The 17248-nt window shown below is 44.5% G+C and overlaps 1 protein-coding gene across 3 annotated transcripts in view; it reads left to right on the plus strand.

The window, feature by feature from the left end:
• The window catches only part of SUSD4 (sushi domain containing 4), a 122296-nt gene that overhangs the window by 11616 nt on the left and 93432 nt on the right, over positions 1–17248 (plus strand). For all 3 annotated transcript variants that reach the window (XM_074989910.1, XM_074989909.1, XM_074989911.1), the window contains one exon: positions 615–788. In XM_074989910.1, the coding sequence (XP_074846011.1) occupies positions 650–788 (139 nt within the window). In that variant the 5' untranslated portion in view covers positions 615–649. The remainder of the gene's footprint in view (positions 1–614; positions 789–17248) is intronic.

Raw genomic sequence — 17248 nt, forward strand, 5'->3', positions numbered from 1 at the left:
GATTAACAGAGTCTGGGGCCTGCCTTCAGTGTCCCCCCCCGCCCCAGCGCCGGGTGGAAATGGGAGCGCTGCAATATGTGTGGGGCGGGGGGAGTTGGCCGACCGGAGCCCTTGGGGCTATAAGGCTTTACCAGGATGGCCAAGCTGTGACTTGCAGGGAGCAGCGCCTGAAGGTGGCTGCAGTACTGCCCCTATGCACTGAGCCTGATTGGCAATGGCCCAGGAAGCCTTGGCCATTGCAGGGCTAGAGGGAGAGTTCCCACAGGCACAGGCGGGTGGTGCGTCAGGGGGAGGTTGCGTGTTAGGAGAGGGAGGAGGTGGCACTTTGGGGGGTGTGATTTGCATGACAGGAAAAAGACAGTGCGGGGAGGGGGGAACAAAGATAAGTCTAATCATTTTTTCGAGAGCCTGTCATGGTGCCCATAGTCCTGTCCAAACGGGTAGGTGACAAGGTCTTTGCCCCAAAGATGGTTCTGTTGCATGCCAGTGGTGGGAGTGGGATTGCGTCTTGGAGAAGAGTGGGCTGAGATTTCATCTGGAGGAAGGAAGAGATTGATGCTTAGCTCTGAAAATCATTGGGAGATGGCAAGATAATATTCTCTGTCTCATTGCAGATTATTGCAAACCGGATGCTCTTTGTGGATAAAAGATGTATCATGGAATGAACACGAGCAGCGGGGATCCGTTCCTAGAGAAGCAGCAGCAGTCCCCATCCCTCCGGAGACTCTTCGTGGTGGTCTTGTGGCTTCAGCTGGCACTGTGCTTCGGCCCGGCACAGATCACGGGCGGTGAGTGACTAACTCATGTGACTGACAGGCAGCAGCAGCGCCCCAGCAAGCTAGCAGGACAGAGATGAAGAGAGAGGCTCTGGCAGGCTGAAGGTTTCCCCGGTGATGAGGTGCTTGGAGGTGCTGGGCCTCATTGTTGTGTTTTAGAGGCTAACTCACTCCTGTCTTTGGGCACCTTCTTTCTTGCTTCTGTTTCCATTAGAGCAAGCTACCTGAGATTTTACACACCTCCCCACTTTCCCCATAATTCCAGGTCTGGAGACATGCCTAGTTTCTGAGCCCATATGCACAAACTGCAGTAAGAGAGACCATCTATCATATCACTGCACACAGACACAGACTCCTTCTTCCCAACACACAGGCATGCTGAGAGGATTGACTCCTAAATACGCATGTCGAAATCTTCTGCCCACCAACCCCTTAGACACATGCACAGAGAGATGCTGCCATGAGAGATTCCCTACTTAGCCAAAAAACCCAAAGTGTGCACATGGATTCTACTAGCAGAAAATCTCCCTCTTTCTCTGCCTATCCCCCCCCCCACCTTCATAGACATGGATGAGGGAACTGAGTCCCCTTTATCTTGCAAATGACCCACATAGGGATGCTGGGAGGCAATAAAAGCTTGCATCTTGCTGAAAGGACAGTAGAAACTTTCCTTGTGTGCACACATGGAGATGTTAACAGGATAACCTTTCCACACTATATACACACACTGCATTCCCATCTATGCATGCATACAAATACTGAGAAGCAAGAGCATTCTCTGCTGTCAGAAGGAAAGAACATCTCTGTTCCCACACTGGCATACAGATGCTGAAGATGCAAATACATCCCAGTGATCATGGAAGACAGGCTCACCCAAATGTTCGCTACAGAGAAGCAAGTAGTACTACATATTTCTAGTATAACTGTCCCTGAATTTTTTTTTAAAATAATGTCACACTGTAAAAATGAACAGCAAGTATCCCCAGCTGTCAGCTTTCTTGCTATTGATCCCGGTCAGTGTACCAAGGGAAGCAAATCTTTTCTGTGTGGTGGTGGTGGGGGGGAAGGGAGTGGAAAACAAATAATGCGGGGCTAAAGAAAGACATTAAAATTCAGTTGTATTGCATCCACTTTGAAAAAGGACCATTTCATGTTTGTCCTTTTTGTGACTCCAATTAAAATTTTTACACGTTTTTATTTTATGGAGGCATTTTAAGCAGATACATTTACTTACCAAATTGCTTGAAACTGATTCCCTAATTAGGTCTGGATTGGAAAAAAAAACAGTCTTCAAATAAACTGCTGTGCTGCAAAGTGAATTTAGTTGGAATAATATTAGCAACTTCAAAGACTTTCCACTCTAAGATGACGTTTCGTTCTTGGGGGTGGGGATGGAGAAATAAACTGTTCTGTGATTGGAGCTCTTAATTAATGGCAAACTGAGTGTCAGTGTAAGAGTAACTTGGGCTTCTTTTTATGCCTCTGAATTATGTCAAGCCATTCAAATTTCAGTGCTTGCAGTTATGTTTCTAAATCCACAGTTAAACACCAAAATAGAAGTGGAGTGAGTACATACTGCTTCCATTGTCTTTAAAAAAGACTGTCTCATTTTTCAGATGTGTAGTTGAGGTGCCTAAAGATGCATTTAAGATTGTAATTTAGGTACCCACGTTGGAACATTTTGGCCTGAGGTAATAACTGGCTTGAGAAGAAACTCAAACAACTCCCACACTGACACACTTTCTGTCATTCATTATGTGGTCTATTTGTGTGCCGGCTTATCTTTTTCTCCTCTGAAGAAGATAATGCCATTTTAAAGTAGAAATCCCTTGAAGCTGCTAATATTCCAGTTAAGTTCACTTTGCCATCATACCTCCTGTGCAGTGAGACCGTGTGCAGTTGGAAGTGCTGCCTTTCCCATGAGACTTAAAAAAAATTAATGAGCGCTGTCATTAAATACCCTGCTTCAGCTGGTGACATATTTCACAAGAGTAGAATGTTAACTTTGATGTCCTGGCCAACTCTTAAAGTGACCAATTACATTCTGCCCACCCATGTTTCCTTTGCCGTTTCAGTTGGACAGGCCAACATTCATTTTGTGGACCGCCTCATAAGAGAGAGAATGCCTCACGGATCCACCTTCTGTTCCAAAACCCATCTCCTACTGCTTAATTGTTGTTTAATGGAAGGGGCTTTGTAAACTACAGTTTTTGATTCTCTGCAATACTGTATTCTTTTATTACCTGTGCTGAACTCTTGAGGGGGTGGCAGATGTTGGTAAGCAGCTGTTGTGTTTCACTTCAGTAGTAAAACTTCATATTGTTTCTATTTCAAAATACATATGTAAAGCACTTTGGGATCCTTTAGTATGAACGGTTCAGAGGAATAATATGAATCCAATATATTGTTTCCTACTAGGAAGAGTGGTGTTATAGGCCAACTTAAGGCAAAAATAAATGTTTTGTCCTGAGCCCAATGGCAATTAATGCATTAAATCAGCAGGTCCCAGACCGTGGATCAGCACCCAAGAGTAGGTCATGACCAGGGTTCTCGCTAATATTTTTCATCCATGGGCGTAATGCATTTTGTTATGTGCACCAAGGCATGTGTGGATGTGCCCCACCAATAGAAACATATGCTGCCCGCTGTGGGTGGTTGTGAGCATTCTGCTAATCAGCTGGGCGGCACCTGAATCTCTCTTGGGTGGCAGCCCAAGCGCTCAGCTTATGGGGAACACTGGTCATGACTCCATTTAATGAGGTCACCTGGGCTGCAGTTAGACTTGCCAGGGCCTGGGATTGATGCATGAGCCTGAGTTTCATTTCTGAGTGTCAGGACTCGGGTTACAGGCCCCTCACGCATGGGACTCAAGTCCTTGGGTTTTGCATGCATTCACCCCTCTTCCCCCGCCCTGTTCCCTTCCTTGGATGCGAACTCAGGCAGGTTCAGGCTTTGATCCCCCTGCAGTAATTTTTATTGTCAGACGGGGATCAAGGGGCAGTGAAATTTGAGAATCCTTGCGTTAAATAACAGTCTGTTTAAAAGAACCAGTGAAAAATATTCTTTCTATGAAGCATTATTTTCAATGCATTGCATTAAGCAGTACTGTATATACGCTGCTAAATGAAGAAACTTTTCATGTAGTAGAATACATATGCTGCTTCTTCTGAAGAGTGAAAGTAGTGAGACAATGGGGTTTTATAATTAGAGAAGGGGACTGTCAGCCAGGTCTCCTCATCTCTGTTTTCCACTCTGTCAGGCTTTTGGGCAAGCCACTTTGGTTGCTTATTTTGGATGCCTCAGTTTTCGACTGCTCAGCTTGACACGCAGTGTGAGTTTTGAAAAGTGCTAAGCATCTATTGGACTTTAGTTGGAATTGTGATTGCTCAGCGCTTTAGAAAATCTGGCTTCTGTAGTACATGACCTCACTAATGCTGGACATGAGAATTTGGTGGACCACAGGAGATCAATATTATCAATATTGTCTAGCCCTGTGATGTCCAAAACAAAATTTAACAATCACCACTATCCCCCTCAGCCAGGTGCCCCCGCCCTGAGGCAGGCACCCTTTCCCCCCCAGACAGGCACACCCCTCCACCTCCTCCAAGCTAACTTCCGGTGACTTGCCGGAGCCATGCCACATGAGCTGCCCCACCACCCTAAGCCACATGAAGAGCTGTGCCAAGCGAGCTGTCCCAAGCCATGCCATGTGAGCCCCCCCCCAAGTGAGCTGAGTTGCCACGTGGCCACAAGCTAGCTGCAGAAGGAGCCGCCTCCACCGCTACCACCACATGCTTGTCCCGCCAAGTGGTGGGACGCATGCAGGGAGGGGCGTAGGGTGCTCCAGTGAGCGATTCTAACCAGTCACTTTGCCACACTGCCACACTAGATATGGCGAAGAGACGGTGTATTGGACACTGCGGGTCTAGCAGCATTACCAACACTTCCACTGCTTACAGTGCTCTTAGAAGGCATTTAGGGGTAAATTACAGCTAAATAACAGCACAGAACACTGAGCCAGGACTGGTGGCTGGAAACAAACTTTATGAGACCACAGGAAGCTTGGCCACACCCATGAGAAGTGGCCATCCGGCTCACTAGAATCGTGCCGGATTATGGATATTGCCAAACGAGAAAGTTCCAGATTAGAGAGGTTCAACCTGTACTCTTAAATTTTGTATCCAAATAGTAGGGCATGCAAATCAGTGAACACTGTTGAAAATTTGGCCATTTAACTCAGGAGGTAACATTTTGTAGTAGAAGGAGGACACAGCACACCCCCGCCCCCACTGCCCTCATGGTTTCTGCTGCCTTCCTCCCCCATGGTCTCATCAACGGAACACTCCCCCTGCCGCTGGGCCAGTCAGAATAATCAGAGGTCCTGAATCAAGTGGCAGGTCTTATGGTGTCAGCGTGGCCGGGGAGGTGGTGGAGGCTGCATCAGGAGTGACTGCCAAGCAGGTGCATGCAGAGCCAGCGGTTGCCTGTGTAGTGGTGCCTTCTTCCTGAGCGCTTCTCCCCCCACATCCCTTCCTGTGGTCCTCCCACAGGTTGGGGGGTCCCAGCTAATCGCAGGGCACAAAAGCGGGGATGTGATGTAAAAACTTTGCTCACCTCTTTGTATGTTTATCCCTGTGAGTAAAACAGGACCCTCGCCATTGTTGAGGGGGGGGGGGAGGTGATGAGACATAACTAATATTTTGTAGAGAATCTTTGATTTTTAGTTAAAGATCTTATGCAGGTGGAAAGTATTTTTGTTGTTGTTTCAGTAGTGGTTCATTTTTAGCAACATCAGTGTTCTATAAGACAAAAACTAACTAATACAATGAAAAAGGGCAAAATGATAGGTTGGATTTTTGCCATGGAGCAGTTAGTTCACTGTTTTCATTTACAGGATGAAAATAACATTATTCCCTTTCTTACTGGAGGGCAGAATTTGTCCCTAAGTAATCATCTTGTCATGACTGGTATAGCTCCCTCTTTTTTTATATCTGACTGTTCTATAAACTGTATTGATTGCAAGGTTTCTCCAGTTCACCCCAAATCAATATTATTTACAAGTTTTTTTTTCTTGTCAGTAATTTTACTGAGAAGAAATCTGCCTGTAGTATTTTTATTCTCTCAAAAGTGGTTCCTGGAATCACCCGTCAGAAAATTAACTCCACAAATGAAATCAAAAGAACTAACTCTTCAAAGCTCAGTAGGTCTAATTCCTCTCTTATGTATGTAACTACATTCACACCAAAGATGAATTAAACTGCCTTGACGTTATCCTGGGACTTTCTTCTAGTTACCTGGTATCTCTCTTTTTTGCTGTTAGTCCATAATGAAGAAAAAGTGTTTTTAATAATAGAAATAAGCAGTGTTAAGACCTTCGGTGACACAAAACCTATAGCTACTGCTCAAGGCAAGACATTTATCGCTCATGAGCAATTTAGAGAGTTCATGACTGAATGTGTATGATTGTGATGGGATATTAAAATATATATTTTTCCAAACATTGCAGATCTCTGGAAGCATGTTCATATTTTTCCAGGAATACTGTATTTTCTAATGATTGAGCAAAAAATTCACCATGTCAAGATTTATTTTGGTTGGTTTCTAAATTTGGATGTGAGCTTTGAATTTTGCTAATATAACAGAAGACACACTTGAGCTAATTTATCTTTTTTGTTTTCTTGGTTGGATCAGTAGTGTTTCTAGTCCTTAGGAATGCCATTTTTGACAGTCATTTGAGGAAGCTCATTACGGTAGTTTGATGAAGTATTTTTGATACGTTTGAATCAAAATCAACTGTTTTGGGTTTTCATGGTTTATGTTTTCTTTGGGCCAGATTATGTTACCTTTGTGCACACTGTGCTATACAGTTATTTCCCACTGACTTCAGTGAGAGAACTTAAGATGTGTTAGATACTATTTGTTGTGAATAAAGGTGTTGCATTGTGTCTGTTTATGGGTTACTCAAACATGCTTTAAAGTCTGTTAGGACCATGAAACATAGCAGTTTTGCTGCCATGCAGTTTCCTAACTGCAGTGGGGTAATAGATGGCACACGTATCCCCATCATGGCCCTGGACCACCCGGTCTCTATGTACTAAAAACGAAAGGGATACTTCTCCAAGGTTTTGCAAGTGTTGATAGATCACAAATGTCATTTTACCGACACCAACGTGAGATGGTCGGGGAGGATTCATGATGCACGCATCTTCAGAAATTCTGGTCTGTACAGAAAGCTCATGAATGGGACTTTTTTCCCAGTCTGAAAAATCCAGATTGGTGACATGGTGATGCCTATTGTAATATTGGGTGACCCTGCTCACCCTCTGCTCCTTTGCCTTATGAAGCCCTACAAAGGAGTCCTGGATTGCAGCAAAGAAAACTTCAGTCAGAGACTCAGCAGGTGTAGAATGGTGGTGGAATGTTCCTTTGGCCATTTAAAAGCAAGGTTCAGACGCCTCTTGTCCACTTGGCCCTTTCTGAAACTGATGTCCCCACCGTGATTACAGTATGTGTTATTGTGCACAACATTTGTGAATCTAGGCAGGAGAATTTCCCATCCATCTGGAATCCGAGGCTGAGGCCATCAGCAGGGCTTTATTGCAGTTGCCTACATGGTCATTCACCAATAACCATGTGGAGGGAGAAGCAATAAGGGACGCTTTAAAACATAACTTCATGAATGATCTGTCATGCACATGATAGTGGTGTATTTCTCTGTTATACTGACCAAGCCCCACTCTCCAAACGCCCCTTCTAGCATTCAGAAAAAAGTACTCACCAGAACAGCTTGCTCTTGGGGCTTTGGGGACTGGTGTATGGGGGACTGTTTCCCAATCTAGGGAGAGGAGCTCCGGGCTGTTGGGAATAACTTCCTTGGGCCCTTGCTTGTTGGCCCCTTCCTCCTCTCTATTGGCCTCTTCCTCCTGGGCCCCCAGCTCCTCTTGGATCACCCTGACTCCTGATCAGGGCCTCCACAAGTGTCATAATTAATACTGGGCTTCTTGGTGGGGTCAGCACCAATAAGCACGTGCAGTTGTTCATAATAGCAGCAGGTCTGTGGAGCTGACCCTGACAGCTGGTTGGCATCTTGGACTTTATGATAGGCCTGCTGGAGTTCTTTCACCTTCAAGCTGGCATTACATAGAGTCCTGTGAGTAACCTCTGGCAGTCATCTTGCGTGACGTGATTATAGAGGTCTGCATTTCTCTTGGCCGCCCTAAGTCTCCTCGCCGCTGATTCCTCTCCCCAAACTGCAAGACGATCCAGAATCTCCTGATGGGTCCACACTTGGGCTCTCTTGTGAGCCCGAGAACTAGGAGGCAGATCACTATGCCGAGTGTCCATGATTGTAGGAGCTGGCTAATGACGTGATAGCTAGTGATGCTGTGCGATGGCTACCAATGTGTTGTGATGTGATGCGATGGTGATGGGCAAAAGAATATTTTCGTTGTGAGCACCCCTTATATTTGCATGCCTGGGTGCTGATGGATTCAAATTCAAATTTAATAAAAAATTTGTGGGCTTCCTGTGACTTTCCTGCACACCTGGATGGAGAGCAGCAGAGAATACTCGGCAGGTAACCATGTAACCGTGTGGGATACATACAGGACACTTCTGAAGGCTAATAAATTCAATTTAAAGACATGGTGCTTCCACACCGGCCTTTATTCAAGATTTAAAATTTGAACTTGATGCTATACCCACCTGGTTCCGATGATATTATGACATTGATATTATGTCAATATTAGTGCTCCATAAATCAAGCTAATGGTATTTACAGTGAAGACAGTCACATGGTAATATCGTGCTAACTGCCTTTAATTCGAATTTATCTTGTAGTGTGGATGCAGCCAAAGAAATCTTTCTCAGATTGCCAAGCAAAGTAGAACTGTTCCGTCTGGATAAGTCAAACCTTTGTATGCTGATGACTTGTGTTCACATTAGGGATATGCATCACCTTGTTTTGACAACATGCTGTCTGTCTTTGGTGGATTTTGGAGACACAAAACTGAGACTGTCTTTTTTAATTGGCGCATGCAGATTCTTAGATCTTATAAAGAAGCATCTTTTCTGAACAGACTCCTATTTGACTGACACATCAATAAATATATCTGTAGCCAGCATGTTTTGCTTCACTCTTTTCAGAGTGATTGTGTCAGTTGACAAGATAAACAGACTCTTTTCAATAAGTAAGTGAAGTTGGTGAAATCAATTAGCTTTACAGTAGCATTCTGGGCTTGCTACTTTGTAAGAGCTTGTTTAAGCATTGTCATATCTTTTAATGTATCTACAGTGTGGCATTGGTGTAGTTTCCTTTCATATATCTGCTGATATATATTTTGAATTACTCAGTGGAGTGAATTTAGATTTGAAATGACAAGTTCTTTTACACAACTTGATATGACAGCTGATAGTTTGCTCTGTGGTGTGTCCACCCACCTCCTAGTGAGATGTGGATGTATTTGATAAGCTAATACTGTAGCAGTCTTTTCTTGAGAAGTCCTTCAGTGCTTCTTGAGGAAGAGGTTGATCTTGTCACTAAGTCATGGGAATAAGAATTAAGACCTGAGTTCTGTTCCTCTCTCTGTGGCTGATTTCTGTTATAGCCTTTGGAAAGTTACTTAACGCATCTTTACAAAATCATTCAAATTTGTGTGCCTGATTTCTCTGCCATGATCATTGTAGTAAGATAAAAATGAACAGTGCTTGACTGGACTTAAATATGATGATGATGATTCTTCACCATGTGTGAAGAATTTTGCAAAGATAATTTGATTTCTTTTGTCACAGTTTTCTCATTTGTAAAATGTCCATAATAATCCTTTCCTCGCAGAGATGTTGTGAGGTACCTGGAGAGCTTCATATGGAAGGTGCTGTGAAACAGAAAGTATTTATTGTAACATAAAGTAAAAGACTTATCTTTTAACATTGATTGTTTGCCTCAAAGGGTAGGAAGTAAAGACCACTTGTGGAGGTAGAAAGATTTCATCCCTTTTGATTTATGCAGGTTTTCTTACACATATTTCTCTCTGTAGAGATTTAAACTATTGAGATGTTCACACACTTTGAATTTTTTGTGGTATTCACCACCTCTGTCTCTCTGATGTTCCTTGTAACAAAATAAACTTTACTGGAAACCATGACTTTCTCACCCTTACAACTCCACTGATATAAAAAATGTATGGTGTGGTTTTTGGTAGACCTCAGAGGGCAGAATGAGATCCCAATTCAGGTCTGATTTAAACTGTCTTCACTCTAACAGAACTTGTGATTCAAGGATAGGCCTTACCAGCCACCTGAGGATCCACAGTTTCCATGGAAGATGATCAGACTTGGCAGTGAGTGATCACTCTCATCACTACTACCACTAATAACAACTGAATAATTCATAGCTCTTTCATATATAGCATTTTTTCCTGAGATCATTATACAAAGAAAGGTAAATATCATTCTCTTCTCTTTGCAGATGGGGAAATGGGCCCAGAAGAGTAAAATTACTTTGCTTAAGGTCACACTGCATGTCCAGGACAGAGCTGGTAATAGAACTCTGTGAACAGATCTTCTGGTTCAGTGCCCTGTTTGGTTGGACCAATACTTTCCTGTGAAAAAGCATAAAAGTGGAGGAGATGGGCAACACCTGCAATTTGTTTTTTAATCCCATATGTGTGTGTGGTAGACATCTCTGGTGTATCTTTTTGAACTCAGATCTCATTCCTAAAGTCAGTCACAGAAAACACATTCACTCTACTGTGAGCAAGTTCAGACCCTATATGTTGTCTAAAGAGACTATGAAGGCAGATGGGTAATCTCATCTTTCCAGGTGAGATTTAGCTGCCATAATACTTCCAAATAGGAGTAGGTAGGTGGAGATATGCATATCTCAGGTGGCACATGGCATTTTTCCAACATGAGGTATTTTTATATGAAAAATACCAAATATTACCCTTGGAAAACTAGCCATATCGCTCAGTCTCTTTAGAACGACCTGATGGTCTGGGGGATGGGTTCTTATACTCTTTCATAGTGAGGAACATACAGTAATAATGAGTATCTCATGGATATCCTATAGATTTTACACCCAGGGCCCTTCACTGTCACATTACAGTCCTGCAGCAACTATAGCAATTGCTTACATAGAAAGATAACATAAGCAAAGTATGGGATGTGTTTGCAAACAATTTCAATGTGCTTTCATGGTGGGAAGGAAGAGAGCCGGTTCCATGTGACCAGCCAGCTATCTGCAAGCCATGGTAGGAAAATCACTGCTTAGTTGTTACCACCCTTCTCGTTGTTTTGGGATCAGTGGAAATTCAATGGCTGCAATCAAAACACCGTCTCTTCCTGCAATTATCTGTTTTTCTTCTGCAAATAATGCTGAGATGTGTTCCTTGCATGAAGAAGAAACAGTTAAATTCAGTTCCTTGCTGTTTCATGTGTTCCCATCAGATGGCCATGCTCTTGTCATATTCTGCGTATCCTCCCATGGTAGTAAACATCCCACCCCAGTCAACAAGGGGTTAATGAGCTTTTCTGGGTGCTGGCAGCTGATGTCTGTTTCACCTGAAGAAACGTAGCTGTTTAAAAGGCAGGATTTGAGCACAGTGAGGGGAGGCGCTCAGAGGGAAGCAGAGCTCTCCATAACCACAGAGTAGGACTGCTGACCTTGAAACTTCTTTAAGGTCCTCTGCAGCCTGGAGCCTCTGAATAAATGCAAGAACGTCCTTTATTTTGTTTTTTCTTTCCTTAAAGCCTAGGATATTCAGACTGGGCCTGACAGACTGACCAAGCCCTTGCTAAGAGATTAATAGTCCATTTGCCTTGACTTTCTTGATGGTTACTTGTTAATGAGTAGGATGTCTTCATGTCACCCTCCTATTTGTGAGTCTGTTGATGGCTGATCAGCCCAGTTCTGGAGCCACAGGTCATATCACAGAAGAGGCAGGTGTTGGTAGCTGTTGGAGGGGCATGGGGCTGTTTTAACATTCTTTTCTTCTTCTGCACATGTCCTTATCTGCACTGCGGTGGGACCTCTCAAATTGTGCCACCCCCTCATGGATTACTGTTCTCCACTGGGGATGGTCTTGGGGCAAGGTTCTTCCAAGTATCAACACCGATGCTGCACTTTTTCATATGTACCTTCAGCATGTCCTTATATTGCTTCTGCTGGCCCCCAAAGCTCCTCTGTCCTTCCTCCAATTTGGAAAACAGAATCTGTTTTGGGAGGCGCTGATCAGACATCTGAACCACATGACCAGTCCAGCGAAGTTGTTGCTGAATGATAATGGCTTCAATGCTGGTCATGTTTGACTCTTCCAGGAGGCTACTGTTCATGCACCTATTCTCCTAAGAGATATTGAGGATTTTTCTGTGGCAGCGTCGATGATATTGTTCAAGTGCCTTGAAATGATGCTTGTGTGTTGTCTAGGTTTCACATGCATATTGTAGTGTTGGAACAACCACTGCCTGGTATACGAGGAGCTTTGTCTTGTGATAGATTCCCAGTTCTCAAAGATCCTTTGTCTCAGGTGGGCAAAAGCAGAGCTTGCATGGCTCAGACAATGCTGGATTTCTGCATCAATGTCGACTTTAGCAGAAATGTAACTTCCAAGGTATGGGAAGTGCTTCACATTTTCCAGCAGTTGTCCGTTGACTTCAGTAGGAGGTGCATGGGATTGTCTCATTGGTGAAGGCTGGTGGAGCACCTTGTCTTTTGGATGCTCAGCGTGAGGCTGAGATTCTCGTATGCTTCAGTAAAGGCACTTCAGATGGTCTGAAGGGCCATGGGAGAAAGTGCAACAACTATATTGTGATCCGCATACTGAAGCTCCATGATTGAGGGTATGGAGGTCTGTCTTTTAGCTTTCAGTCCCCTGAGATTGAAAAGCTTTCCATTCATCCTATAGACAATCTTCGCGCCATCTGGAAGCTTGCTATCAATGAGGTGAAGGGTCATGACAATGAGGATGCAGAACAGTGACGGGGCAATGATGCAGCCTTGTTTGACTCCTGTTTTGACCTCAGTTGGGTTGCTTTGGGATCCTCTTTTGCTCAATACTGTGGTAATCATGTCATGAAGTAGCCTTAAAATGCTAAGGAATTTTTGGGGCAGCCAGTCCTTCAGAGGATGGTCCACAGGGCGCTACGATTGACTGAGTCGAATGCTTTGGTCAGGTTGATGACATTTATTAATAAGGCTTGGTTGTGTTCACAACATTTTTCTTGCAGTTGCTGGGCAGTGAAGATCATGTCGGCTGTTCCTCTGAATGGTCGAAAGCCACACTGGGATTCTGGCAGAATCTCGTCTGAGAGTGGGAGGAGTTGGTCTGTGAGGATTCGAGCTACGATATTCCCTGCCGTTGCTAGGTGGGAGATGCCACAATGGTTTCCACTGTCCGACTTGTTGCCCTTGAAAAGATTGATGGTCAGCACGTCTCTGAAATCTTGTGGCATCTGCTCCCTATCCCGGATCTTGAGAATCAGGAGGTGGAGCTGTTTGTGGAGCTCTGGCCCAACTTCTTTGAAGACTTCAGTGGGGATTCCATCTAGTCCGGTTGCCTTGTTGCACTTCATTGCTTTGATGGCAGCTTGGACCTCACTGAGGGTGGGAAATGTTGCAAGATTGTCTAGGCAGTTGCTGAGGGATTTGGTCAAGGGTTTCTAGGACCACAGTGGAGGGTGGTTCAAGAGCCCATATTAATGCTCCCTCCAGTGAGAAGCAATGACTTCATTGTCTTTCAAGAGCTGGGTACCATCCTTTGATCTCAGGGGATGGTTTCCATGATTTCTCGGTCCATAAACACCTTTGGGTAGCATTGAAGAGACCTCTTGTATCGTTGAGGTCTGCGAGATGCTGGAGTTCTCATGCCTTCTCAGTCCACCACTGGTTTTTCAGAGTCCTTGTTTTACATTGCACTTCTGCCTTAGCGTTGGCATGAGCTTCTCTCTTCATCGTGCAATTGATATCACTTTGCCAGCCCTTAAAGGCTTTCCTTTTTGCCTCAAACAGACGTTCAGTTTCCACATCTTTCTCATCAAACCACTCCTGATGCTTCTTCCTCTGGTAGCCAGTGGTTTCTTTGCATGCTCCAATTACAGCATTTTTCGAGTGAGACCAGTGTTCTCCCACATCTTTGCCTTGTAATAGTAGTGGGACAAACTCAACTGTTTGTGGACTACCGGACTGTTGTGTTACACTTTACACTTATCATCTGTATTGCTGAGGTGCTTCAAGAAGCAGGGGGACTGCCTCCCTGCAATGTGTTGCTGCAAGGGCATAACCTTGTGGCAGCCTGACTTTACTCCAGCTACTTGCAGCCAGGTAAAAAGCTTCTGGAGCAGAGGAGTTTCCCCACCTGCACTGAGGAACAGCTTCTGATTTCTCCATTGTGCTGTGTATTATGGAGGGGTGGTGGATATACCACAGATGAGGTTCCATGGGAATTTCTGCTTAAAGCTGAATTTTCCATTTTTGAAAAAAATGAGTCAGATCACCTTGGAAGATGTGCAGAGAGGACAGGAGCTATTGTGGAGTGGCCATATGAAAGCTGGGCGATACAGCACCCCAACAATGAGTTGTTTTCAAAGTTGCTGAATTCTTCAAATGCTGTTTTGCACGTACACAGTTCAGTGGGTGGGGACTGCGGCAGGGAGACCCAGATGCAGGAAACAAATGAAGCTGGATTCCTCTTGCTCACGTCTCGAACAAAGAGCTGAAAGGAAGAGCTTTGAATTCTACAAGGGTTTTAGATCCTCGTGTGTTTTGTTTTTTTGGAATTTAGAGTGATTAAAACTTAATGTTGGGAAGGTTGTGCACCATCCTTACAGACACCTAAGCTGTCTAGTGTACTGGGGTCTGAGGGGGTGTGGGAAAGTGTGTTCCATCAAAATTGCACTTTCCCCTTTATGGAAGCGTGTTGAACTGGGAACCAGGAGACCACACGCTCTAGTCTCACCTTGTTCACTGATTGGCAATAGTGATTGTATAGTCTTGCCAACTAACTGAGTAAAGACCCATACCCTCACCTTAGAAGGCAGGAAGGTATCTTTACCTGAATTGTACAGATACTGTAAGGAAAGAGCTGGGAGTAGAACCTAGGGATGGTAAAGTTTAACTGATTAACCGGTGTAGCCTGGAGCAGGCCCCTGCCCTCTATGGCAGTGGTTGCTCCAGTCCTGCAGGGCCACCATGGGCTGGAGGTGCTCTAGCCAGCTTGGAGTAGCTCTGCCCTCAGTAGCCCTGGGAGGGGGGGGAAGGGTGGCCGGGGTGGCCACTGGATCCTCTGCTGTGGACTGGGACTGCTCTCACCTGGCTGAAGCACTATTGCACTGTGTTGTGCTCAGGCCTGCCATGGACTGGGGCTGCTTCAGCCAGGCTTGATCTTCCCTGCCCCTGGCGTGAGGATCGCTGGAGTGGCCTCCCCAGCCACTCCCCACCCCTGTTTAATCAGTTAACCATTTAAACCTGGCATTTAACTGGTTAACCAATCAAAGAGGATTTTATATCTCTGATAGGATCCAGGTTTCTAATGTGGCAAACAAATCTCATTCCTTTAGCTATACTGCCTTTCAGAATGAATGTGCTAGGTATGTAGCTTTGGCTATTCAGCCTGCTTTAGCCACTACATTGTGGAAGGGGAGTGGGCAAAATACAGCCCATGGGCTGGATTCGGCCAGCCCAACATTTCTATGTACCCACCCAGCTGATTAGCAGAGCGAGTGTACTTACAGCTGGCAGCAGCAACCCCACCTGCCTCGGGGGCCCCTTGTAGCAGAGCTCCTCCCAGGACCCACCAGCTAGCTGCGTATGCATGTCAGGGGATTGCTGATATCAAGGTGTCCTCCTGCCCTTTACCCCATCTCTGCAGAGCGGTGGACTGGGAGAGAGAGACAGGGGAGAGCTGCTCCAGTCTGGGGTATGAATGGTGAGCAAGATGAGTACTTTTCAAATAGATACAGTGGTTACTAAGATTTATCTGGCAGCCAGTTCTCTCTCTCTGTCACACACACAGTTTGTCACACATCCAGTCTGTGTGCCACATGGAGCGAGTCTCTGCCACCTTGTCTCTCTGCATCATCTACCCATGCACACAGTCACTGTACACACACACTCACACTGCGATACATGCACACACACAGACTCACAAACACAAATTCTCTCTCTCTTTAGCTCCGCCCCCCAACCCCTTCTGCCTGGGGCTCTGTCCCTTCTGGGGGACCAGAGCTGGCCCCTGACAACTTCCCAAAAGTCATGGAATACCCCCTTTGCAAAAGTTATTGCTCACTCCTGCACTGAATTGTACTTCATTCCCAAGATCAGGAGAGGAAAGAATTGTGATTTCTGATACTCTACTGCAGTCTAATAAATAGTTGTGAAACTCACTGGCAAAGTGTTTGTTAAAGTGGCAGAGGTCTGTGCTGTAGATCTAAAAGTTCTCTATTCAAACTTTGCTGCCAGTCCATGAAGGAGTCATTAAGGTGATGTATTTCTGTTTTTCCTGTTTTTAAGGTCATTGCTCGGTTTGCTTTAAAGCTAGATATTGTGTCTTCTCTAGCAGATCTCAAAACAGACAGATTGGCTTTGCTAGATCAGAGAGCTGGCAGGGATTCTGCAAGGCAGAGCCAGGAATAGAACCAGGTCCCTTGTATACCAGAGCCAACCCTTATCCCTGTAGCCAGGTGCCTCTCAGCTAAATATATAAATCTAGCCTTATTTTCCAGTGGTGCACAAAGAAGCTACTGCTATATGCTCACCTCTGAAAATCACTGTGGCCACGTTTACACTCTGTTATTTTGAAATAAGCCATTCTGGAATAGCGATTTTGAAGTAATACTGCTACACGCAAGAATGCATGTCGAAATAGCACCCAGCTATTTTTAAATAGCATGTTGGGAAATAAAGTGCCTATTTCAAAATAGCACTACTCCCTGTCCTAACAGCATCTATTTCCAAATAGCTTTTTCAAAACAGGCGTTATTCCTGCTTCAGTAAGGTTTACAAAATTTGAAATAATATGCCCACTATTTCAAATTTATTTTGAATTTATGTCAAAATATCATGCCCATAGTGTTGATGCTCACACAGTTATTTTGATATAACAGCTGTTATCTCCAAATAGCTTTGCTGTCTGGCTAGCCTGTGAGACACACTGATGAATTTGTGTTGTAAATAGTTGCAAATGAAGGCAGTTTTGTGTAATGAATGAGGCTGCCAGAGCAAAAATGGATGATTCTATAGCTAAAATAATATACTGGACCAGAGGTGAACTGGCTTTTATATAGATAGCTTATGTGGTCTTGGGCAAGCATCCTCCACCAGAATTAATGTTCTTGTGCCTTAGCTCCTTCTCTGTAGAAAATGTGTGTGGTTAGTACTATCTATGAATGTTTGTTTGTGTCATGCAGTAGTCTGGAGCGATGCAAGAAGTATATTACAAAGGTGCCCAGAGCGTTTCTAGGTGGTGGCAAAATGTGGG

The sequence above is a fragment of the Carettochelys insculpta genome, chromosome 3, assembly GCF_033958435.1.
Source record: "Carettochelys insculpta isolate YL-2023 chromosome 3, ASM3395843v1, whole genome shotgun sequence".
In the NCBI taxonomy this organism is placed as follows: domain Eukaryota; kingdom Metazoa; phylum Chordata; order Testudines; family Carettochelyidae; genus Carettochelys; species Carettochelys insculpta.